The following is a 27,138-nucleotide window of genomic DNA, read 5'->3' as shown; positions in this document are numbered from 1 at the left end:
CACACAGTACTTTTTGTGCCCCTTATTGCTGCTGCTAAGATTGATAAGTGGATTAAGGTGTGTCTTAGTGTCCTATTGCTGCTGTAACAAATTACCACAGATTTATGGCCTAAAACATCAGAGATTTGTCTTAATCGTTCTGAAGGTCAGAAGTCCTAAAATCAAGGTTTTGGCAGAGCCATGTTTCTTTTGGAGACTTTTTGGGAGTGGGGTGGGGATCGGTTTTCTTGCCCTTTCTAGCTTCTAGAAGCCACTTGTATTCTTTGGCTCATATCTCCTTCCTCCATCTTTAAAGCCAGGCTGGGCGCGGTGGCTCTCGTCTGTAATCCCAACGCTTTGGGAGGCCAAGGCGGGCAAATCACCGAAGGTTAGGAGTTTGAGACCAGCCTGGCCAACGTGGTGAAACCCCGTCTTCACCAAACATACAAAAAATTAGCTGGGCATGGTGGTGCACACCTGTAGTCCCAGCTACTCAGGAGACTGAGGCAGGGGAATCGCTTGAACCTGGGAGGCGGAGGTTGTAGTGAGCCGAGATCGTGCCACGGCACTCCAGCCTGGGTGACAGAGCGAGACTTTGTCTCAAAAAAAAAAAAAATTAAAGCCAGTAGCATAGTATCTTTAACTCTCTCCCTTTCCTTCCCTTTTCCATTCTCTGCTTTGTTCCTCACCACCCCTTCTTCCTCTCTTCCTCCCTCCTTCCCCGGCTATCATCATCTCATCTCATTCTCTTACTCACCTGCCTCCCTCGTTCCCTTATAAGGACCCTTGTGATAATCTTCTCCACCTCAAGACCCTTAATCTGATTTAATCACATCTGCACAATCCCTTTTGCCATGTAAGATAACACATTCATGGGTTCTAGGGATTAGGATGTGGACATCTTTGTGTGTGGGAGGCATTTTTCTCTCTACCCGGGTGGTAATAGCCCAAAGCCTTCATTGTAAAGTTTCCCATTAACCTTTCACTTAGGAATCCGCTGATGACTACTGTGTGCATTTATTATTTCATTAAGGTTGTGAAATGATGACTTTCTAATTCTGTTACTCCTTCCATATTTATTAGCTGAAATTATTCTTAAGGAATTAATATCATCTGATTATCCTAAAATTTATCATTCACGTTGGTAGGATAAATGCAGAATTTATTTCTTCTAATTGATAATTGTCAGAGTAAGGAATTGTTGCCCTTGTCATTTTCAGTGTTGTCCAAGAGTTTTTGGGGTTTTTTTTAAAGTATTTTACTGAACTCTTTTTAATTGTTGGCTTCAACTTTTAGAATCATTGTGTTTTAGGCTGTTGTTTCCATTCTTTATGCCCAATTTGCCCCTTTAGTTCCTTCATATTGGCTCCTGTATTTTTTCAACATAATCCTGTTAGGTTTTGATAGCATCCTTGTTTTCTGGCACAACAAAGTGTTCTAGGCTTATCTTGTATATGTCTATCCTCTGACCTCAGAACAACTGTTTCTCTAAGGAATTCTAGTTCCTTTTTGTGGGGATTGGTATTTGGAGACCACAAGCTAGGTGTCATTTTTGAAAATGGAATATACCATGCAAGCCACAGAACACATTTGTGAGCAGATGCAGCCCATAGCAGCTTTCAGTCTTTTTCATAGTGTCCATTCACTTAGTTCCACTTTTTCTTTTTTTGTTGAGACGGAGTCTCGCTTTCACCCAGGCTGGAGTGCAGTGGTGCGATCTTGGCTCGCTGCAGGCTCTGCTCCCCGGGGTTCACGCCATTCTCCTGCCTCAGCCTCCCAAGTAGCTGGGACTACAGGCGCCCGCCACCACGCCCGGCTAATTTTTTGTATTTTTTGTATTTCACCGTGTTAGCCAGGATGGTCTCAATCCCCTGACCTCATGATCCGCCCGCCTCGGCCTCCCAAAGTGCTGGGATTACAGGCATGAGCCACCACGCCCGGCCATTCCACTTTTTCTTATATTTTGACGACTGCTTCAAGGATTCTCCCTATGCATCATTTTAGCTTCTGAAGTGCAACTCCTAAGTGCCAGAGCTCCTTTTCATATGGTAGGCCACATTCTAGGTCTCAGATCAGCCAATGGATTGTCTTGTCTTTGGTCATATTTCCACCCCTGCTTTAGGCAGCTGTGGTTTGATTTGAGGTAGGAGGAGAACTGGAGACTGGTGCAGAACCTGGCCAGCTGAGCTTAGCATTTGGTGGTTGTGCTGAATGAGGCAGTCTTTTTTTTGAGATGGAGTTGTGCTCTTTTTGCCCAGGCTGGAGTGCAATGGCATGATCTTGGCTCACTGCAACCTCTGCCTCCCAGGTTCAAGCAATTCTCCTGCCTCAGCCTCCCAAGTAGCTGGGATTATAGGCACGTACCACTACTCCCGGCTAATTTTTGTATTTTTAGTAGAGACGGGGTTTCACAATATTGTCCAGGTTGGTCTCAAACTCCGCCCGTCTCCCAAAGTGCTGGGATTACAGGCGTGAGCCACTGTGCCTAGCCTGAGGCAGTCTTTCTTATAAGGGTCTCTGTGAATATAGTGCCTTGGTTAATCTGACTGATTCACCTTCTTTCTGTCTAGGAACATCTCAGTATCCAGTGAATGCACCTATGTTATCATATACCACTCTGTGTTGCAGTTGTGTATTTGCCCATCTCCTGGTATAAACTATAAGCTGCTTGAACAGAGACTAGGTTTCATTCATCATTGCAATGCTTGTCTAAAATAAGGCCTGGCACATAGTAGGACCTCATCCTAAGGCATTAGTGAACAGACGAGCAAGCACTGTCTTTGCCTCATCTCTGATCTTTCCCTCTTCCATTCTCTTTATTTGCTTCCTCCCACTCTGACTCTAGCTATACTGAACACCTTACAGTTCTTTGAATATAATGTTCTCTTTACCTGGATCAATCTTTGACTTTCTGTGTCCCCTATGTGCCCCATTGGCTTATAACTTCTTTTTGCCCCCTCACCAAAAGTTGTATGAAAAGATACTGTAGTACCATTACATCTTGTTTTACATGGCAGTTTTCATGTAGTGTAGTGTTTACTTTGTGAACTCTTTAATGTCTTACTCATCTTTGTGTCTTTAGTTTAACGTACACATTGTTGTATAACTGAGTTAAACATCTTAGTCTTCTTGAGAAGCTTTGTGGTATGGTAGAGACTAGATCTGAAGTAAGATAGATTTGGTTCAGATCCCAGCAGCTCCACCATTTAAAGGTTATGTGGGTCTTGCAGGGATTACTTAACCCTTCTTCTCTGGTCCTGTTTCTGTAATATGGGAATCGTAGAGCTCATAAACTTGTTAGAAGGACTGATTGAGATGGGTGAGGTTTTTATTGTGCAGGGCCCATTATGGTGCTCCATAGATGTTAGTACTCTTTTCTTTCCTCTGTATTGAATGAAAATTGAATTGCTTCTCAGAGCCCCTCATGCTATATGTCATTGAAATAAGTAGATATGGAGTATTTTAATGAGAGGAATTATGAGTAGTTTGTGATTCTTTCATTCATTCAACAAATATTTATATAATATTTAGTATGTGTCAGACCTGGCTGAGAATATGGGGATAAACAGGGGGCAAGGTCCTCAAGCTCTTGTGGGGAACAAAGACAAAAAACAAGTTAAAATAATAGAATTTCAGGTAGTGATAAGCACTATAATGAAAGTTCAGGCACTAGGGAGTAGGCGGTGACTGATGGGTTAAAGGGTGTTTGAGTGGTCAGGGGAGGCCTTTCTGAAGCAGAGAGAGATAAATGGATTGAAATGATGGGTGGTCCTCTCCTGCCAAGATTTCTATTTCAGACCTATATTGAGATGCGTTTTGTGTTAAGATCTCCAAACTGAGTCTATTCCATACTTCCCTACTCATTTCATAAAGTGAGGCTAAATCAAGCTAACTAGCGTCAGATATAAAGACTTTGCTGCACATAATTGAAGCAGGAAGTATCAACTCGTCATTTACAGTGAATATAGAAGTTTCCTCCATTACTTCAGGTCCATAATAAAAGCCTGTTGTAGGGACTCAGAAATTCGGGTAATATTTTTATTATTATTTTGCTCTGGCTGGAGTGCAGTGGCATGATCATAGCTCGCTGCAACCTCGAACTCCTGGCCTCAAGTGATCCTCCCACCTCTACCTCCCAAAGCACTGAGATTACAGGCATGAACCCCTGCACCTGGCTGAAAATTTGGATCTTATACCAAGTTATGATTTCTGTCCTTCCCAACTAGCTTATAGATAAGAAAGCCAAACAGATCCCTTAAAGAGTTCAGCCTTGAATCACAGGCCTACCACAACTTAAGCCTAAAAATTATGAAGAAGTAACTTGGCAGTTGGGAAACTATTGGCTTATAACTTCTTTTTTCCCTCACCAAAAGCTGTATGAGAAGATACTATAGGCCAGGCATGAGGACAGAGAAGAGAGGGAGGAGGGAGGAGAAAAGGACAGTGGTGGGGGTGGGGGCGAGGAGGAGAAAGAGAGAGAGGCAGAGGGGCGAAGAGGCAGGGGAGGGAGGAAGGAAGGAAAAGATGGTATATATGCTATAGTTTTCAGATTATTTTGTTTGGAATTACCGTATTTCAGCTTTTTTATTACTGGTATCTGTACTGAGGTCTCTTCTGTGCTGACAAGGAGAAAGAATAGGATGCTTCGGCTGGGCGTGGTGGCTCACGCCTGTAATCCCAGCACTTTGGGAAGCTGAGGTGGGTGGATCACGAGGTCAGGAGAATGAGACCATCCTGGCCAACATGGTGAAACCCTGTCTCTACTGAAAATACAAAAATTAGCCAGGCGTGGTAGTGTGCGCCTGTAGTCCCAGCTACTCAGGAGGCTGAGGCAGGAGAATCGCTTGAACCCGGGAGGTGGAGGTTGCAGTGAGCCGAGATCACGCCACTGCACTCCAGCCTGGGCGACAGAGTGAGACTCCGTCTCAAAAAAAAAAAAAAAACAAAGGAATAGGATGCATGTTGCTCAGTCATCAAAATGAACCATCCTTTTTATCAATAACGATCCCATGAACGCTTACTTATGCCAGACTTTTTCTGTAGGGAGAAATATGGCCCTTTCAGCGTGAATTTAACGTGACTGTTGTCCACTGGGTTAGAAACAGGTCAATAAACAGATGGTTCAGTACAGAAGGCTAATTGGTACACTGACATTTAATAATATAAATCGAATTTCTTTTTGTATTATATACAAAGTTCCTAGCTTTTAATTATAACTTGACCTTTGCGTCCTTCTCCATAAAAGTTAAAGGATACATTGCTTCATTTAAATCTCTCTTATTCAGTAAACAGTTGTCTACAGCCTTCCCTGTTTTGAACTGATCTAGAGAAGGGGGCTGCTTCCAGTTTGAAATTGCTACACCATATCTTTATGCTGACTTCTGAAGACTGAGTCTGGTTTCTAGCAAAGTGGAACAAATATATAAAGGTAACCCAGTAGGGGTACAGTGACTTCTATGCTGTTTCTTGTGTGAATTGCTGACTGGTAGTTTGATCCTGAGCCATTGCCCCCATATGCATATAGAGCCTGGCAGCCTGGACAGTAGAGCCCTCTGTGAAATCAGCCAGCTGGCCACAGACCCGAACTTGGGCTCCCAAACAAGTCTCCGACTTGAGGGAGGTTGATGTCATCTGCTTTATCCTGTGCTCCCAACCTCATTGTTCAACATAAAATGTGGGAAATCAAGGGAAGAGTTGTTAAGAAAGAACAAGACTTTGTTTGTGCTCATAATGAAAGGGTCACGCTGGAGGTTTTTACCGTAAATAACTTTGGAACAGTATGAAAAAAAACATTTGATCTGGCTTCACCCCCGCAGTAGTATTGTTAGGGCAGCAACGGGTCTTTCGTTCTCGTTCCCCTCCTTTCCTCCCTCTCTTTCTCCCCTTTTCTTTCCCCCCCTACTCCTCCCCCAAGTCAAGCATGACGTATTGCCTATGTTAAGTTAATGTAGCAAATGCTGATAGAAGCAGGAAGACAGCATCTATCCATTATCATGCCAGTGCCTGGAAATTTGCTATTTCTGGTTTTCAGCACTTCTAGAAAAAGCCTCCTAGCCTCCTTGATCATATTTTAGCTTAAGCAATACTTACGTACTATGTTATACTATCAGTGAACTGTACTAGAAATTTGAAAGAATTTAGTGTTGCCAAATGCTGCCTGTGGGCTAAGTTTGACTTTGTTCTGGGCAAAATCTAGATGTGATCCTTTTATTTCAGGAATATACTTGATAGACTTTGTACATGCTTTTGCTTAAAAGATCAGCTTAAATTCATTTTATGCCCATTAAATGTAGCACCTAAGCCGTCAGAGTTTATGTTTTTCGTTTTTGAGATACAGTGGTCCCTTTTGAAAGTGTTTCTGAGGCTGGGCATGGTGGCTCACGCCTGTAATCCCAACACTTTGGGAGGCTGAGGCGGGAGGATCACGAGGTCAGGAGTTCGAGACCAGCCTGGCCAACATGGTGAAACCCTGTCTCTACTAAAAATACAAAAATTAGCCGTGCATGGTGGCGTATGCCTGTATTCCCACCTACTCGGGAGGCTGAGGCAGGAGAATCGCTTGAACCTGGGAGGTGGAGGTTGTGGTGAGCCAAGATCATGCCACTGCACTCCAGCCTGGGCAACAGCGTGAGACTGTCTAAAAAAAAAGAAAGAAAGAAAAAGAACATGTTTCTGGTATATTTTTCTATCTAAAGCCATAGCATCTTTAATGAGTTGGTGTTCTTTCTGCTTTTTTATATCTTAGGGGAATAGACCCTTTGGCTCAGTATTCACTTGCGAATTCTTATTAAGAGTAGAGATAATTATATATGCAACCTCAATCCTCTCTCTCTTTCCCCCATATCTAATGTTGGATTCTTCATGTAGTTTATTCCTTATTAAGTTAAAAACCACATACAGGAAAAGCTGGCATCATCTTGGATTCCTTATTGTCTCTCTTTTTATCAGCTAAAAGGATCAAACATCTGCTTTCTTAGGCATTTTGTATCCTTTCATTTTCTAAATCTTGCTGCTGCTTCCTTGAGAGTGTACCTGACTACCCCTTTCTCTCTGTTTCCATGCAATAGCCATTTGGGCCCTAATCATCCCTGGATTTAGTGAACATAGCACAATTTATCTAGTTTGCCATCCATTACTACTGTTAGGTTAGAACATATGGTTAATGGGCCAGACATGGTGGCTTACGTCTGTAATCCTAGCACTTTGGGAGGCTGAGGCAGGCGGATTGCCTGAGCTCAGGAGTTTGAGACTAGCCTGGCCAACATGACAAAACCCCGCCTCTTCTAAAAATACAAAAATATATATATATATTAGGCCAGGTGCAGTGGCTCACGCCTGTAATCCCAGCACTTTGGGAGGCCGAGGTGGGTGGATCACATGGTCAGGAGTTCGAGACCAGCCTGGCCAACATGGTGAAACCCTGTCTCTACTTAAAAAATAAAAAATTAGCTGGGCCTGGTGGCGCACACCTGTAGTCCCAGCTACTTGGGGAGGCTGAGGCAGGAGAATTGCTTGAACCCGGAGGTGGAGGTTGCAGTGAGCTCTGATCGTGCCACTGCACTCCAGCCTGAGCAACAGTGCGAATCTCCGTCTCAAAAAAAAAAAAAAAAGCCGGGCATGGTGGCATGCATCTGTAGTCCCAGCTACTCTGGAGGCTGAGGCACGAGAATTGCTTGAACCCGGGAGTCAGAGGTTGCAGGGAGCCGAGATAGTGCCACTTCACTCCAGCCTTTACGACAGAGCAAAACTCTGTCTCAAAAAAAAAAAAAAAAGGAAGAAAATGTGGTTAATGACCTAAATATTTATGGAGTTCTGAGTTATCACCAACAAACAGTTATAACAATAATATAACACCTATTGAATGCCTGCTATGTGACAAACACTGTTCCAGGCAGTTTACCTGTATAACATTTAATCCTCACAGTAGCTGGGCGTGGTGGTGTGTCCTTGTAATCCCAGCTACTCAGGAGGCTGGCACAAGAGGATCTCTTGAGCCCAGGAGTACATAACCAGCCTGGGCAACACAGTGAGACCCTATCTAAAAAAAAAATCCTCACAATAACCTTATGATGTATGTACAACTGTTGTCCTTATTTTACAAATGAGGTAGAGGAGTTAAGGAACATGCCCAAGTGTTTACTGCTGGTAAACGGCACACCTGTGATTTGAGCACGGACCAGAAAGTCTGACTCTAGAACCTTCCATCTTAAAAGTACTATGTTATATGGTCTCTCAGAGAGAGAAAAGGCTAGCTATTCCTGTTTCCGTTCTTTTTTTTTTTTTTTTTTTGAGACGGAGTCTCGCTCTGTCGCCCAGGCTGGAGTGCAGTGGCGAGATCTCGGCTCACTGCAACCTCTGCCTCCCGGGTTCAAGCGATTCTGCTGCCTCAGCTGCCTGAGTAGCTGGGACTACAGGCGCGTGCCACCATGCCCGGCTAGTTTTTGTATATTTAGTAGAGACAGGGTTTCACCGTGTTAGGCAAGATGGTCTCGAACTCCTGACCTCAAGTGATCTGCCTGCCTCAGCCTCCCAAAGTGCTGGGATTACAGGCGTGAGCCACCGCGCCTGGCCCGTGAGTTTTTTGTTTGTGTGTTTGTTTTGAGACAGGGTCTTGCTCTGTCACCCAGACTGAAGTGCAATGACATGATCACAACTCACTGCAGCCTTGACCTCCTGGGATCAGGCAATCCTCCTCCCTGAGGCTTCTGAGTAGCTGGGACCACAGGTATGCACCACCACACCAAACTAATTTTTTTTTTTTTAAATTATTTTTAGAGGCAGGGTCTTCCTGTGTTGCCCAGGCTGGTCTCAAATTCCTGGACTCAAGCGACCCTCCCCTTTCGGCCTCCTAAAGTGCTGGCGTTACAAGGTATGAGCCAGTGGGCCTGGTGGACCTTGTGAGTTTTGAGGACCCTGGCCAAGTATTTTGTAGGTTGCCCTCTATTGGGCATTTGTCAGATGTTTTTCTCATGATAAGCTGAAGTTATGGGTTTTGGGGAGGAAGACCACAGAGATAAAATGTCATTTTTTTTTTTCTTGTCAAAACCATGATTCATTTGTAAAGTGTCATTTTCATCACATCATATCAACATGATTTGTCACGTTGATACTGCCCTTGATCATTTGGATGAATTAGTGTTTGTCAGGTTTCTTCACTATACAATATTCTTTTCTTTCCTTTTTTCCCCCTTAATGATGTTTTGGTCAGTCCACTACAGAGTAACTCTTTTTTCCCCCTTTCTATTCTGTGTTCTTTAGAAGGAAGTCACTTTATGTAGCCCACACTTAAGGAGTGGGGAGTTATGCTTCACACTCCTTACGGGTGCCTACATAAATTATTTGAGAATCTTCATGGAAGATTTGTCTCTCTTCCTTATTTATTTATTTAATCAATCATTTATATGTAAGTGTAGATTCATGGATGTTTACTATGTACTTTGGATTATAAACCAGTACTATATTTTGTTGCCCTGATTGTTTCAGCTTTAGCTATTGGGAGCTCTTTAGGTTCCTGTGTCCCTTTGACATACCCGCATTCTTGTATTTTTTGGATTTTCATTTTTGTTTGTTTGTTTGTTTTGAGACAGAGCCTCGCTCTGTCACCCAGGCTGGAGTGCAGTGGCATAATCTCCTCTCACTGCAACCTCTGCCTCCTGGGTTCAAGTGATAGTCATGCCTCAGCCTCCTGAGTAGCTGCAATTACAGGTGGGTGCCACCATGCCTGGCTAATTTTTGTATTTTTAGTAGAGATGGGGTTTCTCCATGTTGGCCAGGCTGGTCTTGAACTCCTGACCTTAAATGATCTGCACCCCACCCCACCCCACCCCACCCCACCCCCGATCTCTGGTTTTTGTTTTTGAGCACTTTCTTACTTTCTGGCACTATAAAATGCTCCAGGCTCATTTTGTACATTTCCTTCCTCAGTCTTAGGATCATTTCTCCAAGGAGCCCTGGTTGCTTTTATTGGAGAAGGGAATTAAGTCTGGGTGGATAGTGTTATTTTTAAGGCATCTTTTTCTGGTATTTTTTTTTTTTTTTTTTAATGCAGTTGTGCTAGCAAGTGGCCAAAAGTAGTCCCATCCTTCCTGCAACTTTAGAGTAAGGGTGGAATTCTGTGAGCAGCAGGAGTGGGCTAGGATGGGGAGAAATGTAGTGCTTAGGGGCAGGGCAGAGAACCAGGTCTCACCTCTGCATTAGATCAGGTCATTCATTGTTAGGGAGGGTCACTAAAAGAACTCATTTGAACTGTACTTGTATCTTTAGCAAGATGATGGTTGAAAATGAAGAGTCTGTTAGTTACAGTCCTTTTACGAGGATCTTCCTGATAAATTGTTGTTCGTGGTTACTTCCAGGAAAATTGTCCCTTAGATAAATTTGTGAGCTTTCATCAGAAAACAAATGATGTCTCTTTAGTCTTTTAATTTTGGCTTCCAGAAAACTTAGAACCAAATTTATTATACAGATATCATTTGCTTAATTTAGGTTCTTGATAAGACTTTTTTCTTCCCTCAGGTGAACTCTATTCCATTTTATTCCTAATTGCCTTATTGACCTAAGCTACTTATAGATCCTTTTGAAGTTTTATTTTGAATGTTTGGTAAAGGAATGAGAGCAGGCTTCAGTGGCAGGACCTGCTCAAAAATCTGTTTCCAGCCACTGCCTAGCATGGTCCAAGAAAATCCAATTTTAAATGAGTTTATCTTCCCAGTTACCTGTTTTCACACTTCTCACAGGCTCAGTGTGAGTATTCACATATTCTTGACATCACCTACTCTGCATATAAAATTAACACTTTTTTTTCCTTCTTTTTTTTTTTTTGAGATGGAGTCTAGCTTTGTCGCCTAGGCTGGAGTGCAGTGGCACGATCTCGGGTCACTGCAACCTCCGCCTCCCAGGTTCAAGTGATTCTCCTGCCTCAGCCTCCTGAGCAGCTGGGATTACACGCGCCTGCCACCATGCCCAGCTAATTTTTTATTTTTAGCAGAGACAGGGTTTTGCCATGTTGGTCAGGCTGGTCTCAAACTCCTGACCTCAAATGGCGCGCCACCTTAGCCTCCCAAAGTGCTGGGATTACAGGCATGAGCCACCGTGCCCATCCCCCCTACTTTTTAAGTTGTGAACTTTGTTTTGCTTCTCTTCAGAAGGTGATATCTAGAAACAAATCTTTATTACTTCCTATTCCTTGATGTCATATGGGCAAATTTTATAGCTTGGTATTACCTTTGTTTAATTAAAGAACTTTATTATCACTATTATAAGTATTTATTGTTAAAAGGGAAGAAAAGAATCCTTTTAAGGTCTTGCTATTATAGTAGGTAAAAGTAGCAGTTATTGATTCACCAAGGTGGTTCTCTAGGACAATTTAAGAAGAAAAAAAAAAACCCTCTCAATTCTTGAGAAACCAGATGACCTTTTAAGGTGATCTGTAATTAGAACATTTTAATGAAAGGAAATTAAGCTATCATTTTATTTTTTAAGCCTATTAGACTTTGCTGGCTCTGGTTAGTCATTGAGTTTGGCCCAGTTTCCTATTCCCTAATTTTAGCTACCTGGTTTATGTAATGATATTGGGGTTGGGAGATGTGATTTTTGTTTTGTTTTGTTTTTCTTTAAGACTAATGACTTGACTCCTAAATAACTACAAAGTTATATGAACTAGATAGGAAACCTACTGATTTTCAGAAAAATCCTGAGATGTTTTAGAATGCCCAAACAGGCCATATGAGTGAGCCCCACCTGAAAGTTCAGTTGTTAGGTTGCCTGCCTGGATTTCCAAATATCCAGATAAATTCCCTCATGTAGTTGTGTCATCTGAAGGTTATAGGGAGTGTAGACATGTGGAGGCCTTGGGGGAACTTCCAGCATCATCACACACTATTTCTGGGAGGTAAATTTCACGTTGATAAAAGGTGCAGGCTGCAGTGGCGGGCCCTTTGCCTTCAGCCTCTTGAAATGAATTTCAGTTTTTGCCTTAAAATGAGTCTTTAATAATCTTCGGATGTCATAGAGAGAAGAGACAATGCAAATGGTTCTTCTGTGATTGCAGTTCCTCAGTACAATGTGGTAGAGGACAATTTAAATAGTATTTACCCCTTTGGAGTACCAGCTGGAGATGTGATTTTCCTGAAGTCTTTCAGAAAAACATAGCAGATTTCTTAATTCATTTTGTAAGGTACTTTTAGCAATGACTTAAGAATTTTATGAGGTGCATTTAAGCTCCTTTATGATGTAGAGAGACTCCTCTCCTTAAGTTAAAAGAAAAAAAAGTTTTTGAAGGACATCGTTCATATCTTGGAGGAAAATTAAGAGATTATAATCTCTTCTTCCAGGAAATAAGGTGGTTGGGCAAATGTGTGCAAATCCTGCAAGCACTGTTAAATTCAGTTGTTTGTCCTAGGCCAATGACTTAGTCTCTTTCCTTGCCTTAGCATGGAGATGATGAAATCTGTGATGACTCTTTTCAGTACTTTCACCTTGATGCTTATTCCAGGCTGTCCTCTACCAGTTTCACTTACATTTAGACATTTTCAGCAACCTGTAATTATTAGCCTTCTTCCTTCAGAGTTAAGCCAATGCAATGAGCAAATCTGGAAAGTTATGTTACCCAAGTTCTATGTTGTCTGCAACTTTATTCATAGGAGGAAAGTCCAAATCCAAATTAGGGTTTCTAGATTGGCTTGGAATGTGAAAAATCTGTTATTCCTGCTGTCTACCTTTTTGAACTTCTTTGCTCTTAAGTTTTGTCTTTATGCTTTATAAAGTGAGAATCTTGGGGAAGTGAGTATCTTTGTGGGTCAACTGATTCTGAAGAAAGGAAGAGAGGCATCACACTGATGACTACACATTACTTTGTGATTTGGTTAGTTCTCAGACCTTTTTGACTGATATGTGTGTATCCAGGGTTCTAAGGTATTTATTTATTTATTTATTTATTTTGAGACGGAATTTCACTCTTGTTGCCCAGGCTAGAGCGCAATGGTGCGATCGCGACTCACCACAACCTCCATCTCCCGGGTTCAAGTGATTCTCCTGCCTCAGCCTCCTCAGTAGCTGGGATTACAGGCATGCGCCACCATGCCTGGCTAATTTTGTATTTTTAGTAGAGATGGGGTTTCTCCATGTTAGTCAGGCTGGTCTCGAACTCCCGACCTCAGGTGATCTGCCCGCCTCCGCCTCCCAAAGTGCTGGGATTACAGGCATGAGCCACCACACCCGGCCCTCTGAAGTACTTTTTGGCTGGGCACGGTGGCTCATGCCTGTAATTTCAGCATTTGGGAGGCCAAGGTGGGAGGATCACTTGAGCTCAAGAGTTCGAGACCAGCCTGGGCAACATAGGGAGACCCTGTCTCTACAAAAATAAGACAATTAGTCGGGTGTAGTGGTGCACACCTGTAGTCCCAGCTACGCAGAAGACTGAGGCAGAAGGATGGCTTGAGCCTATGAGGTTGAGGCTGCAGTAAGCTGTGATTGTGCAGCTGCACTCCAGCCTGGGCAACAGTGAGGCCCCCTCTCAAAAATAAATAAAAATAAAGTAGTCCTTTTTTATGCTGCTTCTTTCAGTTTATGATTCAGAAAAATTATCACACAAACAAGAGGCCTTTAAGAATCTTCAAGGCTAAATTTCTCTTGATTGTTTAGCTGATGCTAACTTCAAGGTCTTTACCTTGTGGCTGCCTGCTGATCTCTCTAAGGTGGAGAATGCAGACTGATCAGTGCTGTGTTAACACTTGAGAGGACTCTCAACTCTGATTTGCACTGATGCAAAGATTCTATTAGTCTTTCTTGGCCACTGTACATTCCTCTTATTTCAGACATTCCTTTTGGGGGAAGGCAGCATGGGATGCGGAAAGAGAGTGGGTTTTGGACATTTCTCAAATCCACGTAACACTATTTATTTATTTTTACTTCTATTTTTTTTTTTGAGATGGAGTTTTGCTCTTGTCACTCAGGGTGGAGTGCAGTGGTGCGATCTTGGCTCACTGCAGCCTCCGCCTCCCAGGTTCAAGCAATTCTCCTGCCTCGGCCTCCTGAGTAGCTGGGATTACAGGCACCTGCCTCTACGCCCAACTAATTTTTGTATTTTTAGTAGAGACGGGGTTTCGCCATGTTGGCCAGGCTGGTCTGAAACACCTGACCTCAGGTGATCCACCCGCCTCAGCCTCCCAAAAGTGCTGGGATTACAGGTGTGAGCCACTGCACCTGGCTATTTATTGAGACATGTTCTCACTCTGTTGCCCAGGCTGGAGTGCAGTGGCACAATCACAGCTCACTGCAGCCTCGACCTCATGGGATCAAGCAGTCCTCCCATCTCAGCCTCCTGAGTAGCTGGGACCACAGGCACATGTCAACCACACCCAGCTAATTTTATTTTTTGTAGAGACGGCATCCCACTATACTGCCCAGGCTGGTCTCAAACTCCTGGGCTCAAGTGATCCTCCCACCTTGAATTCCCAGAGTGCTGGTATTACAAGTGTGAGCCACTGCACCTGACCAACACGATTTATTTATTAACTGCTATAATGGACAAGTTACTAAGTTTCCTCATCAGTAAAACAGGAATAACAAGACCAGTTTCCATGGAGTTGCTGAGAAGATTAAAGATTATGTTTGTAAAGTATATAGCATGATTCTTTAACCCTTTTATCTTTCCAAACCACTCAGTTGCAGAACCCCAAGCTCCGATCAGTTCATGCATGTGCCTTTTCTTTTCTTCTGCATCCTGGCTGCTAGATTGTACCGCTAGAAATGTGTGGTTCATTATCTTAGCTGAGATCTCAGTGCTACCCAGCAGTCATTCTATGTGATGTTAGTCAGCTTTCTTTCTGTCCTGTGGAGAGGGCAAAATTGTTGGCCCAGAAGAACTTGGTTCTATAGGTGTGTTTTGTTTTTCCTTGAGATAGTTTTTCTTTTCTTTTCTTTTCTTTTTTTTTTTTTTGAGACGGAGTCTTACTCTGTCACCAGGCTGGAATGCAGTGGCGTGATCTCTCTCACCCTGGTTTCAAACGATTCTCCTGCCTCAGCCTCCCAAGTAGCTGGGACTACAGGCACGCATCACCATGCCCAGCTAATTTTTGTATTTTTAGTAGAGACGGGGTAGGATGGTCTCGATCTCTTGACCTCATGATCCACCCACCTCGGCCTCCCAAAGTACTGGGATTACAGGTGTGAGCCACCGTGCCCGGCCTGAGATAGTTTTTCAAATGTTGAGATTGGTTGTAAAGATTTAAAAATTAAGAGATTTCAAATGAAAGTTAAAATGTCTACCTTCTCTTGAAAAACTGGATGATCTGAAAACCTGGAGTGCCATGGCAGTCATTGGCTTTTCCTATAACACAGGCCATCTTTTCTAGTTTGCTGTGTATGGCTTGTGCTGGTCCAGTAGACTCAGTATGTTTCTCACTTGATCTCTGTGGGCATTTACTTTTTGGTTTTGTCCTGTAGACTCTACCTCCTTAAAATCCCTCAAACTCTTCAGTTCATGGGTTACTAAACTTTTTTGTAATTAAATAAAATTATTTAATTAAATACAATTTAATAAACCTTAATAAAATTAAATAAAATTTAAAATTATTTTAATTAAATAAAATCTGTCACCTTCTCTCTATACTGAAGGCCCTTCTCCTTTCTTACCTGGAGTACTGGAATAGTGTCCCAACCCACCTCCTTATCTCTAGGGTTGTCTCTCTCTAGTCTGTCTTCATAGTACTGGTAGCTTCATCTTTCTGAATTGTCATTGACTCACATCATTCTGTTTCAAATTCCTTATTGCCCTTCCACTTTGTACTAAATGAAGCTTAAACTCCTTAGCATGCTATTCTAGTTCTACATGATCGGGCCAGTACCTCTCCAGGCACTTAACCTCTCTGGGCCTCAGTTTCCTCCCATGGAACACGGGGGAAATAATTCTTGCCAGTAGGGTTATAGTGAGGATTAAATTTAAAATGCTTATAAAGCAGCAACACATTATTTGACACTTAGTAAGTATTCAGTAAATACTAGCTATTAGTAATATGATAATGCCATATTTTTGTTTTATGTTTTTCTGGACCCAGGCCTTCATATTTGCTGTCTCTTCTACCCTGAACTTCTTTACCCCTCTTTCCCTTGATTGAAATTCATCCTTTAGGACTCAGCTCATGTGCTACCCCCTCCTAGATACACTCCCTGACCCTCCATAATCCCATGGCACTTGTGCATACCTCTGGTAGCATGCCTTGCACATTGCAGTGAAGCGCTCTCTCTCTGTTAGCTTTATTGAGGTATAATTGACAAATAAAAATTGTTTATATTCAAGATATATAATGTGATGTTTTGTTATACATACACATTGTGAAGTGAATACCACAATCAAGCTAATTAACATATTTCATCACCCCATACAAATGTCTAACAAATACATTAAAAGTTCCCCAGTATCACTAACCATCAGGGAAATGCAAACCAAAACCACTATGAAGGCATATCATTTCTTATCACTCTCCTCTCCTCATTTAGACTCATAAGCCCTTTGAAGACAGGAACTATCTTACTCATACTTGTATCCCAGTGACCAGCACAGGTCTAGGTATCTTAAATGTTTGACAAATTAGGCCGGGCATGGTGGCTCACACCTGTAATCCCAGCAGTTTGGAAAAGCCAAGGCAGGCGGATCACTTGAGGTCAGGAGTTGGAGACCAGCCTGGCCAACATGGTGAAACCCCATCTCTACTAAAAACATAAAAATTAGCCGGGCTTGGGGGTGCATGGCTGTAGTCCCAGCTACTTGGGAGGCTGAGGCAGGAGAATCACTTGAATCCGGAAGGTGGAGGTTGCAGTGAGCCGGGATTGCGCCACTGCCCTCCAACCTGAGTGACACAGCGAGACTCCGTCTCAAAAAAAAAAAAAAAAAAAAAGGGACCAGGTGAGATGGCTTACACTTGTAATCCCAGCACTTTCAGAGGCCAAGGCAGGTGGATCACGAGGTCAGGAGATCAAGACCATCCTGGCTAACATGGTGAAACCCCGTCTCTACTAAAAATACAAAAAATTAGCCGGGTGTGGTGGCATGTGCCTGTAATCCCAGCCACTTGGGAGGCTGAGGCAGGAGAATCGCTTGAACCCTGGAGGCAGAGGTTGCAGTAAGCCGAGATCGCATCACTGCACTCCAGCCTGGGTGACAGAGCGAGACTCTGTCTCAAAAATAAATAAATAATAAAAATAAATTTAAAAGTTTGACAAATTAGCAAATGGTGCTGGATGGCAGAAGACAGTTGACTAATACTACTGTTTATTAGGGAATTTAGAAGATGTGCCATAAAACTTTTTTTAGTTAATCTGTCATTTCAAATTTATCTAGTAGTGATAACTTTTCTTTAGTTATTATCAATTTTTTCCAAAATAAAATTATTATTATTTTTGAATATAAGTGATCCAGTGATACATGCCTTTTTTTTTTTTTTTTTTTTGAGGCAGAGTCTCGCTGTGTTGCCCAGGCTGGAGTGCAGTGGCACAGTCTCGGCTCACCGCAACTTCTGCCTCCTGGGTTCAAGCGATTATCCTGCCTCAGCCTCCAAAGTAGCTGGGATTACAGGCGCCCAATACCACTCCTGGCTAATTTTTTTTTTTTTTTTTTTTTTTGTATTTTTAGTAGAGACGGGGTTTCACCATGTTGGCCAGGCTGGTCTCAAACTCCTGACCTCAGGTGATCCACCTGCCTCGGCCTCCCAAAGTGCTGGTATTACAGGTGCGTGAGCCACTGCACCTGGCAGAGCTACCACGCCTGGCTACATGTCATTTTAAAAAAAGGCCGGGTGTGGTGGCTCACGCCTGTAACCCCAGCACTTTGGGAAGCCGAGGCGGGTTGGATTATGAGGTCAGGAGATCGAGACCGTCCTGGCCAACACGGGGAAACCCTGTCTCTACTAAAAATACAAAAAAATTAGCTGGGTATGGTCGTGGGTGCCTGTAGTTCCAGCTACTTGGGAGGCTGAGGCAGGAGAATCACCTGAACCCGGGAGGCGGAGGTTGTAGAGAGCCGAGATCACGCCACTGCACTCCAGCCTGGGGACAGAGTGAGACTCCATTTCAAAAAAAAAAAAAAAAAAAGGAAAAAAAAAATACAAAGAGAAAGTCTCACCCCTCAGAAATAACTACTGTTATAAAGTACTTTTAAATATATAAGCTTAAATGTGTGCTACTTAATTTTCCTGCTTAAAATTTCCCCTTAAAAGAATTATGTTTTAACAAATAGCATTAGAACATCCAGTTTAATGTAATTAAGCCACTACTTTTGTGTTCCACATTGCAAAGTAGCTTCCAGTCTTAAGTGATGAAATATGCTTTCTACTAAGACAGCCACGTGCTCTAGAAATGAAGGCTAAGATCCAGTCTGTTAAATTACCATGGAATTCCCTTGCTTTGTATGTGGCTGTTTACTTAGCAGTATATGCCCTTTATTCTGTGCTGATAGGCCATTCTTTGGTAATAGAGCAGCTTAAGTCTGAAGAACTAAAGCTAAGGATCTAGAAGAAAGGAATAATCATTTATGGAAGTCAAAGATATCTTTTTTTTTTTTTAGGATAAATTTCTCTCCTTTTTGTTTTTGTTTTTGTTTTTTTGAGACAGAGTCTTGCTCTGTCACCCAGGCTGCAGTGACACGGCAAGCTTCCCAGTACCTGGGACTATAGGTGCGCACCACCATGCCTGGCTAATTTTTGTATTTTTTGTAGAGATGAGGTTTCGCCATGTTGGTCTTGAACCCTTTTTTTTTTTTTTTTTTTTTTTTGAGACAGAATCTCACTCTGTCATCTGGGCTGGAGTGCAGTGGCGCAATCTTGGCTCACTGCAACCTCCGCCTCCCAGGTTCAAGCGATTCTCCTGCCTCAGCCTCCTGAGTAGCTGGGACTACAGGCATATGCTACTGCGCCCAGCTGATTTTGGTATTTTTAGTAGAGACGAGGTTTCTCCATGTTGGTTGGCCAGGATGGTCTTGATCTCTTGACCTCGTGATCCATCCGCCTCGGCCTCCCAAAGTGCTGGGATTACAGGCATGAGCCACCGCGCCTGGCCAGGTCTTGAACTCTTGAGCTCAAGTGATCCTCCTGCCTTGGCCTTCCAAAGTTTGGGATTACAGGCATGAGCCACCATGCCTGGCCAGAAACTTCTTGTTTGTTTCCTGTGTTTTGTTCCCACTCTACCTGGCCGTTGACATAATTAACATGAAATTTGCAGGAATAGATCTCCTGGATTGTCTTCTCTATGTATGCTTTTTTTCCTGCTGTCCTTGTATTGTGTGTCCTAATTTTATTCTCCACCCACACCCCTTCCCTATCAAATTTGTTTTATAGAATAAATGTGTTTTTATATATCTTTGTCCCTCTTGTATAATCTTTTGATAATTGTCTACTTTCATTTTTGTGACATGTTCCTCTATGCGGAATGATACTAGTGAGTTTTTGCCAATAAATCCAATGTATGTAACTTGGAGCATTCGCTAGATTAACTTTTTGGTATGGTAAGACATCCTATAGCAGCAACAGATTTTAGCCCACAGTGTGATTAGGCTATTTGAATGAATGAAATTTGCTGTATTTGGATTTAATCTTCTAATCCAGTTTTTGTCTTTGGGGATAGTTGGAACATAGTCATCATAATGAGAACTATCAATTGTCTTTCATAGTGTCTCTATCTTCCCAGTTTCTCTAAGTTCTCTTCCTGAGTGTTATTTGCTGCCTATTCTTACTACTTTTCTTATTTTAGATCACAGATTCTGCTGGCCATATTCTCTACTCCAAAGAGGATGCAACCAAGGGGAAATTTGCCTTTACCACTGAAGATTATGACATGTTTGAAGTGTGTTTTGAGAGCAAGGGTGAGTAATCAAGAGTGTTTCTCTGGATTAAGAATCTTCTCCAACTCTAGTGCTCCTTAATACAGTCAGCACTTAATATCTAGTTTCATTTGTATTCTTTATTTATTCTGATTTGGAGACCTGTTACCTTGTAGTCTTTGGAGCACCTTTTAAAAGGTCAACTACATGGAATAAAAGATTGAATAGGTGGAACAGAGAGAATTTTTAGGGCAGTAAAAATATTCTGTATGATACTGTAATAGTGGATACATGTCATTATATGGTTGTCCGAACATTACATTTGGAATGTACACCAAGAGTGAATCCTAATGTAAACTGTGGACTTTGGTAGATAGTGATGTGTCCATGTAGGTTCATCATTTGTAACGAATGTACCACTCTGGTGGGAAATGGTGATAATGGGGGACGCTATGCATATGTAAGGGGGAGGGGGATATGGGAAATCTTTGTGCCTTCCTCTCAGTTTTGTTGTGAACCTAAAACTGCTCTAACAAAGTGAAGTCTTAAAAAAAAGGCTGGGCATGGTGGCTCATGCCTGTAATCCCAGCACTTTGGGAGGCCAAGGCAGGCAGATCACTGAAGGTTAGGAGTTTGAGACCAGCCTGGCCAACATGGTGAAACCCTGTCTCTACTAAAAATACAAAATTAGCTGGGCGTGGTGGCTCGTGCCTGTAACCCTAGCTGCTCAGGAGGCTGAGGCAGGAGAATCACTTAAACCCAGGAGGTGGAGGTTGCAGTGAGCAAGATTGTGTCACTGCACTCCAGCCTGGGTGACAGAGTGAGACTCCATCTCAAAAAAATAAACAACAACAACAACAACAAAAACTGGCCGGGCGCAGTGACTCACGCTTGTAATCCCAGCAGTTGGGAGGCCGTGGCGGGCGGATCACCTGAGGCCAGGAGTTCAAGACCAGCCTGGCCAACATGGCGAAACTCCATCTCTACTAAAAATACAAAAATTAGCCAGATGTGGTGGTGGCACATGCCTGTAATCCCAGCTACTCAGGAGGCTGAGGCAGGAGAATTGTTTGAACCCAGGAGGCAGAGATTGCAGTGAGCCAAGATCGTACCACTGCACTGCAGCCTGGGTGACAGAGCGAGACTCTGTCTCAAAACAAACAAAAAGGATTGTCTGTTTGCCAGGCAAATGCAGAGAGAAAAATTATGAAGGGTCTTTTTACAAAGGAGACTCTTTAGGGCTATGATGTCAGCTAAGAGGATAGGCTGACAGTTCTATGCAAGAGACTGTATAGTCTGGACTCGACCATTCTGAGAAATGGTGGTTAGGTGATTTTGTTGTGCAAATATTAAGTGTACTTACACAAACCTAGATGTTATAGCCTACTACCCACCTCGGCTATATGGTATAGCCTACTACTGCTCCTAGGCTACAAAGCTGTAAAGCATGTGACTGTACTGAATACTGTAGGCAGTTGGAACACAATGCTATTTGTGTATCTAAACATAGAAAATATATAGTAAAAATACAGTATTATAATAATCTTATGGGACCACCTTCATATATGCAGTCTGTCCTTGACTGAACTGTCTTCATGCAGTGCATGACTGTACTGTGCTGTGACAATCAGGGAGGTAGTTGGAAGACTCTGTAAGAAAGAAGATATCCTGATCATTTGGACCAGGTGGGGCTGTGAACTGCTTAAGTTTCACAACTTTTTCAATGAGGAAGGAAAAGCAAAAATTTGCTTTACATCTTCCATGGACAATGTCGTAATCAGGATTACACATTGGATTTGGGAGAACAGAACACTCTGGGTGCCACATTTTGTTTTGTTTTGTTTGAAGACTTGTTGTTTTCATGCTCAGAAGACACATGTGACTTGTCTTACTTTGTTCTCAGTCTTACCCTGTGCAGTCTTATTTATATTTCTCTTGCTTTTGAGTTAATCTTTCCAGTCTATCCAAAAGAAGTCCTTTTTGTGTGTGTGTGTGAAACAAGAGTCTGGCTCTGTCACCCAGGCTGGAGTGCAGTGGTGCGATCTTGGCTCACTGCAACTTTACCGGGTTCAAGTGATTCTCATGCCTCAGCCTCCGGAGTAGCTGGAACTACAGGCACGCACCACTGCGCCTGGCTAATTTGTGTATTTTTAGTAGAGACGGGTTTCATCATGTTGGCCAAGCTGGTCTCGAACTCGAACCTCAAGAGATCCACCTGCCTTGGCCTCCCAAAGTGCTGGGATTACAGGCATGAGCCACCGTGCCCATCCCAAAAGAAGTTCTTTACTGTCTTTCAAACATGCCATACTCCGATTTTAATATCTGAGCCTTTGCTTATGCTTTGCCATCTGCCTAGAGTACTTTGCCTAAGTCCTGCCTTTAGGTGTTCCCTTTTTAGTGAAGTCTGTCCATAACTACTATCTTCTCTCCTCTTCCCTTTGCTCCATATTGGAATTGTCTGAACCAGTTCCTTTGGCTTAAACTTTTACAGTGCTTTGCATTTTCACCATAGTTGTTTTGTGTATATGTCTTAGATCCCAATTGAATTATTTGAAGGCAGGGATTGTATCCTGGCTTAGTCCATTTTGTGCTGCTATAACAGAACATCACAGAGTGGGTAATTTATAAACAGTAGAAATTTGTTTGGTTCATGGTTCTGGAGTCTGGAAAGTCCAAGATCAAGGGGCCACATCTGGTGAGGGCCTTTTTGCTGTGTCACAATAACATGGCAGAAGGTATCACATGGCAAGAGAATGCACAGGAGAGCAAGAAGGGGCTGAACTCACTTTTATAACAAACCTACTTCTATGATAATGACGTTAAATCTATTGATGAGGGCAGAGCCCTATGACCTAGTCAATTCTTAAAGGTCCTACTTCTCCGCCAGGCACAGTGGCTCATGCCTATAATCCCAGCACTTTGGGAGGCTGAGGCAGGAGGATCGCTTGAGCCCAGGAGTTCCAGATCAGCCTGGACAGTATAGCGAGACCCTGTCTCTACAAAAAATACAAAAATTACCTGGGTGTGGTGGCTCACGCCTGTAGTCCCAGCTACTTGAGAGACTGAAGTGGGAGGATCGCTTGCGCCCAGGAGTTCGAGGCTACAGTGAGCCATGATGGTGCGTGCCACTGCACTCCAGCGTGGAAGACAGAGTAAGAACCTGTCTCAAAAAAATTTTTTTAATTAAATAAATAAATAAAATTAAAGGTTCTACCTCTCAACACTGTTGCATTGGGGATTAAGTTTCCAACACATGAACTTTGAGAGGGGCACATTGAAGCCGTAGCATATCTCTTTAAAATCTCCAGCACAGTTTTAGTACTTAGTGAGTTTTCAATGAGTAGTTATTGAATTGACTTCAGTTCATTTCAGAAAACTTCCAGTGTCTCTCAGGCATCAGAGGGTACAGTACCATTCAGTGTGGCTTATGGTTTCAGGAACCCCAGCGCTTCAGTGGCACTGTTTCCCAGAACTTCTAATTTCATGCAGGCAGTTGTAAATTTTATAACTAGGTGAATTCCAGGGGATTGGGGCTGAACAGTTTTCTGGGGCTCCTTGGGTCTTTTCCTTTCTCCTACTTGATGATTTAAGATTAGAATGCTTCTTTGATCCAGCTGAATCAGATTGACTCTTCTAACATGAACTCTATTATAAGAAGCATCCCTGAGATTTGAACACTTAAAGTTGTTTTTTTTTTTTTCCTTGAGCTGTTGTAACTCTTTTAAGGGCTTAGTGGGAATAGCTCTATAACATTGTACTCCTACTGAACTAGGCCATACATTGATCAAAATGTTTGAATTAAAGTGGAATATTAGATAAAACTTATGTTCTTTTCAGTACTCAGATTTATATTAAGTAAATCCAAGCTTAGCACATATCCAATAATCCTAATTCATCATGGCCTTCCCACAAAATTTGACAGAGCAACCTTTTCAGATGTGGAAATACGCATTTTCAGCCGAAGTTGTTGCCTACTATCTCTTGATTTATATGCCACTCAATTTCACACTGTTTTGATTTTTGAGTTTTATTTCCCAATTCAATAAGCCTGTGTGGTTTCCCTTCTGTTCTGTTCCTCTGTAGTACCAGTTGCAGTATCTTGTGTCCTTGCCTGCTCAGAGATGTTTGCCAGCAGCATGTTCTTGTTGCTTTCCGGCACCCCACACAGATAGAGGCTTTGTCTGGAATGTTTGTGATTTTAGCCAGAGCCAGGAATTTTCTGCAACTGAGCAGGGGGAGGAGTTGTGGCTGTTTCCCTCTATTGAGAGGGTAGGGGTTCTGGAGAGGGAGGGCGGGCGGGTGCGTGGGTAATTTCCCAGAATTTTAAGTATTTCACACAATGATTCCTTTGATTTCTTTCTCAGGAACAGGGCGGATACCTGACCAACTCGTGATCCTAGACATGAAGCATGGAGTGGAGGCGAAAAATTACGAAGAGGTATGTCCTGCTCTAACAGCCAGAGGAGGCAGCAGTGTGCTATGCTGTGAGGTTTCTGTGACCTCGGCAGGTCAACAGGCTGTGCTTTGCCCAAAGAGCTGTGGTTTCTTAGCAGTCTTGTGACAGCCAGCCATGATCTTACTGATACAAAAAGTGGTATTAACAGCCTTAGCCGGGCGCAGTGGCTCACTCCTGTAATCCCAGCACTTTGGGAGGCCGAGGCGGGTGGATCGCCTGAGGTCAGGAGTTCGATACCAGCCTGGTCAACATGGTGAAACCACGTCTCTACTAAAAATACAAAAATTAGCCAGGCGTGGTGGCGTGCGCCTGTAATCCCAGCTAGTCTACTCGGGAGACTGAGGCAGGAGAATTGCTGGAACCTGGGAGGCAGAGGCTGCAGTGAGCCGAGATCGTGCCATTGCACTCCAGCCTGGGTGACAGGGCAAGGCTCCATCTCAAAAAAAAAAAAAAAAAACAGCCTTGAAGAATAATTCTGGCTGTGCTGTCAGCCAAAGACTGAACTAACTGTCCCACAGAATGTTGGTTTGATAAAACACTGAAGCATATGGCATTAGTTCTCTTGAACTGTGTGTGTGTGTGTGTGTGTGTGTGTGTGTGTGTGTGTGTAGAGAGAGATATTTTAAATTTTTTAAAGCTGGAATTCAGTTATTTGTTAATGCCCAAGGTTAAGAAAAGTGATTTGTTTTTAATTCCTAAGACTTTTTCCCCAAGACCAACAGTTGTATATCCATCTATCTATCTATCTATCTATCTATCTATCTATCTATCTATCTATCTATCTATCTGGGGCATGGATTCAGTGCTGTTTAGTCTTGAACAACTGTTTTGTCTTTGGGAAATAACAATAGTCAAAGATAGTTTTTAGTTAAACTGATTTCAAACTTTCAAGGAAGAGGGCAGGATGGAGGAAAAAGCTGCAAGAGACTAGGAATGGTGATAATAGAAATTTGATGCTGATAAGTTATTTATTATAGACTAATAAAAACTGACACTTATTTGGGTGACAGGGAGATGGAGGTGTACACAGAATGAGGAGAAGGACAACAGCCTTTTTCATCTCTGCGAGACTTTGGGGGCAGCACAAAAGGGTTCTTCAAATGAAGGGCACCTTTGAAAAACCACAAGAACTATTTAAGACTAGATAATTGATCTTTACAGAAAGATAAGAGTATTTTTACCCAACAAAACAGTATGTAAGGGCATGAAGGAGGAGTGGGGTACAGGAAATAGAATGGGCTTTTGAAGAATGCAAACTAAGTAAATGAAGGAAAATTGGTTTAAGTGATTTAGGAAAATTGTCTAGGAATAGTGGAACAGAAGTTGCTCTCTTTGGACAGCACTTTGGAAGGGAAATATCCTAAAATGGAAGAAGATTGGAAATGACTGGTTAATTCTGCAACAGGAAGTAGTACAACAGTTGCAGCTCTTTCCTTGTTCAGATCCTCAATTGAATGAAACTAGGTAGCGTTATTTAGAGGCAGTAAATAGGAGCAAGTGATACAGTTGTGAATGGGAGACAGTTTCCGGTAGAGAATTTTCAATTGTTTGTTTCTGTTTCCAGGCTAGTTTAATTTAAATAAATAAAACAAGAAGACCTCTTTATTTGATGAACTTGAGTAAATTGAAAAATTTTTTTAAACCTTCATGATTCAGAAGAATCTTAATTATATTTAAATAAGATTATGTTAAAGTGCTTTTATAAGATATAAAACACTAGGGAGAATGTTCTCATTATTATAAGGTAGAAGAATAGGTAAAATGATTTCCAGTTTGTGGTTACTGCTTCTGTTCCCGAACTGTGGACCATTCTCAATTGAATTTGTACTCTGTGGAATTTTACCTATTGTAATCTTTTTCTCCAACATGATGCCTGTCATTAAGGGTATTTATTTATTTATTTATTTATTGAGATGGAGTCTCGCTCGGTTGCCCAGGCTGGAGTGCAGTGGCGGGATCTCTGCTCACTGCAAGCTCCGCCTCCCGGGTTCACGCCATTCTCCTGCCTCAGCCTCCCGAGTAGCTGGGACTACAGGCGCCCATCACCACGCCCAGCTAATTTTTTGTATTTTTAGTAGAGACGGGGTTTCACCATGTTAGCCAGGATGGTCTCGATCTCCTGACCTGATCTGCCTGTCTTGGCCTCCCAAAGTGCTGGCGGATTACAGGCGTGAGGCACCACGCCCAGCCCAAGGGTATTTATTAAATAACAACACACCAATGCCCTATTAGACAGTAGACATAGCTAGTTCCCCTCAAAAACAGATGACATTATTGTGGGTTTATATAAAGAATGCTTTGGACACAGCTGTCGTATAGCATTTTAGAACCCCTATACCTCCTGGAATTTCCATCATCCTTGGACTTTATAGACATTAGGAAAGGGGCTTTATCTTTCCTGACCTTTTGCTTAACCCAAGAGGGGAATCCCTAGCCCAAAGAAAACCACGGTGCTTCCTTTGCCTGCTTCCTGCCTCAGACGTCTGACATGTCCTAAGCCTGCCTTTACGCATGTAGTTACAACACAGCTCCAAGGTTCTGCTTCTTAACCAAGAAACTCCTCCCCACTACTTTCTTTAACATCTATCCCCACCCTCCTGCCCTTCACCCCTGCTCCTCAGCAGCAGACCAGATTGATGTAGAGGAGGAATGGCTATGACACAGTCCGAAGACCAGCCCTTTCTTCAGTCTGCAGCAAGGCTCCCTTGAACCTTGCTTAGAAATGGCTGTTAGCTGGCAGGGCACAGTGGCTCACACCTGTAATCCCAGCACTTTGGGAGGCCAAGGTGGGTGGATCACCCAAGGTCAGGAGTTGGAGACCAGCCTGGCCAACCTGGCGAAAACCCCATCTCTACTAAAAATACAAAAATTAGCCGGGCATGGTGGTGGGTACCTG

At 42.7% G+C, this 27,138-nt stretch overlaps 1 protein-coding gene across 1 annotated transcript in view; it reads left to right on the top strand.

Annotated features, from left to right (window-relative positions):
- The window catches only part of TMED10 (transmembrane p24 trafficking protein 10), a 45,262-nt gene that overhangs the window by 4,792 nt on the left and 13,332 nt on the right, over window positions 1-27,138 (top strand). Inside the window, exons 2-3 of the mRNA XM_003824179.5 lie at window positions 19,717-19,828; window positions 24,151-24,224. Coding sequence (XP_003824227.1) covers window positions 19,717-19,828; window positions 24,151-24,224 — 186 coding nt within the window. The remainder of the gene's footprint in view (window positions 1-19,716; window positions 19,829-24,150; window positions 24,225-27,138) is intronic.

This window comes from Pan paniscus, chromosome 15 (assembly GCF_029289425.2).
Source record: "Pan paniscus chromosome 15, NHGRI_mPanPan1-v2.0_pri, whole genome shotgun sequence".
Classification (NCBI taxonomy): domain Eukaryota; kingdom Metazoa; phylum Chordata; class Mammalia; order Primates; family Hominidae; genus Pan; species Pan paniscus.
The sequence above is the reverse complement of the archived record's forward strand: the minus strand, read 5'-3'. Positions and strand labels throughout refer to the sequence as shown.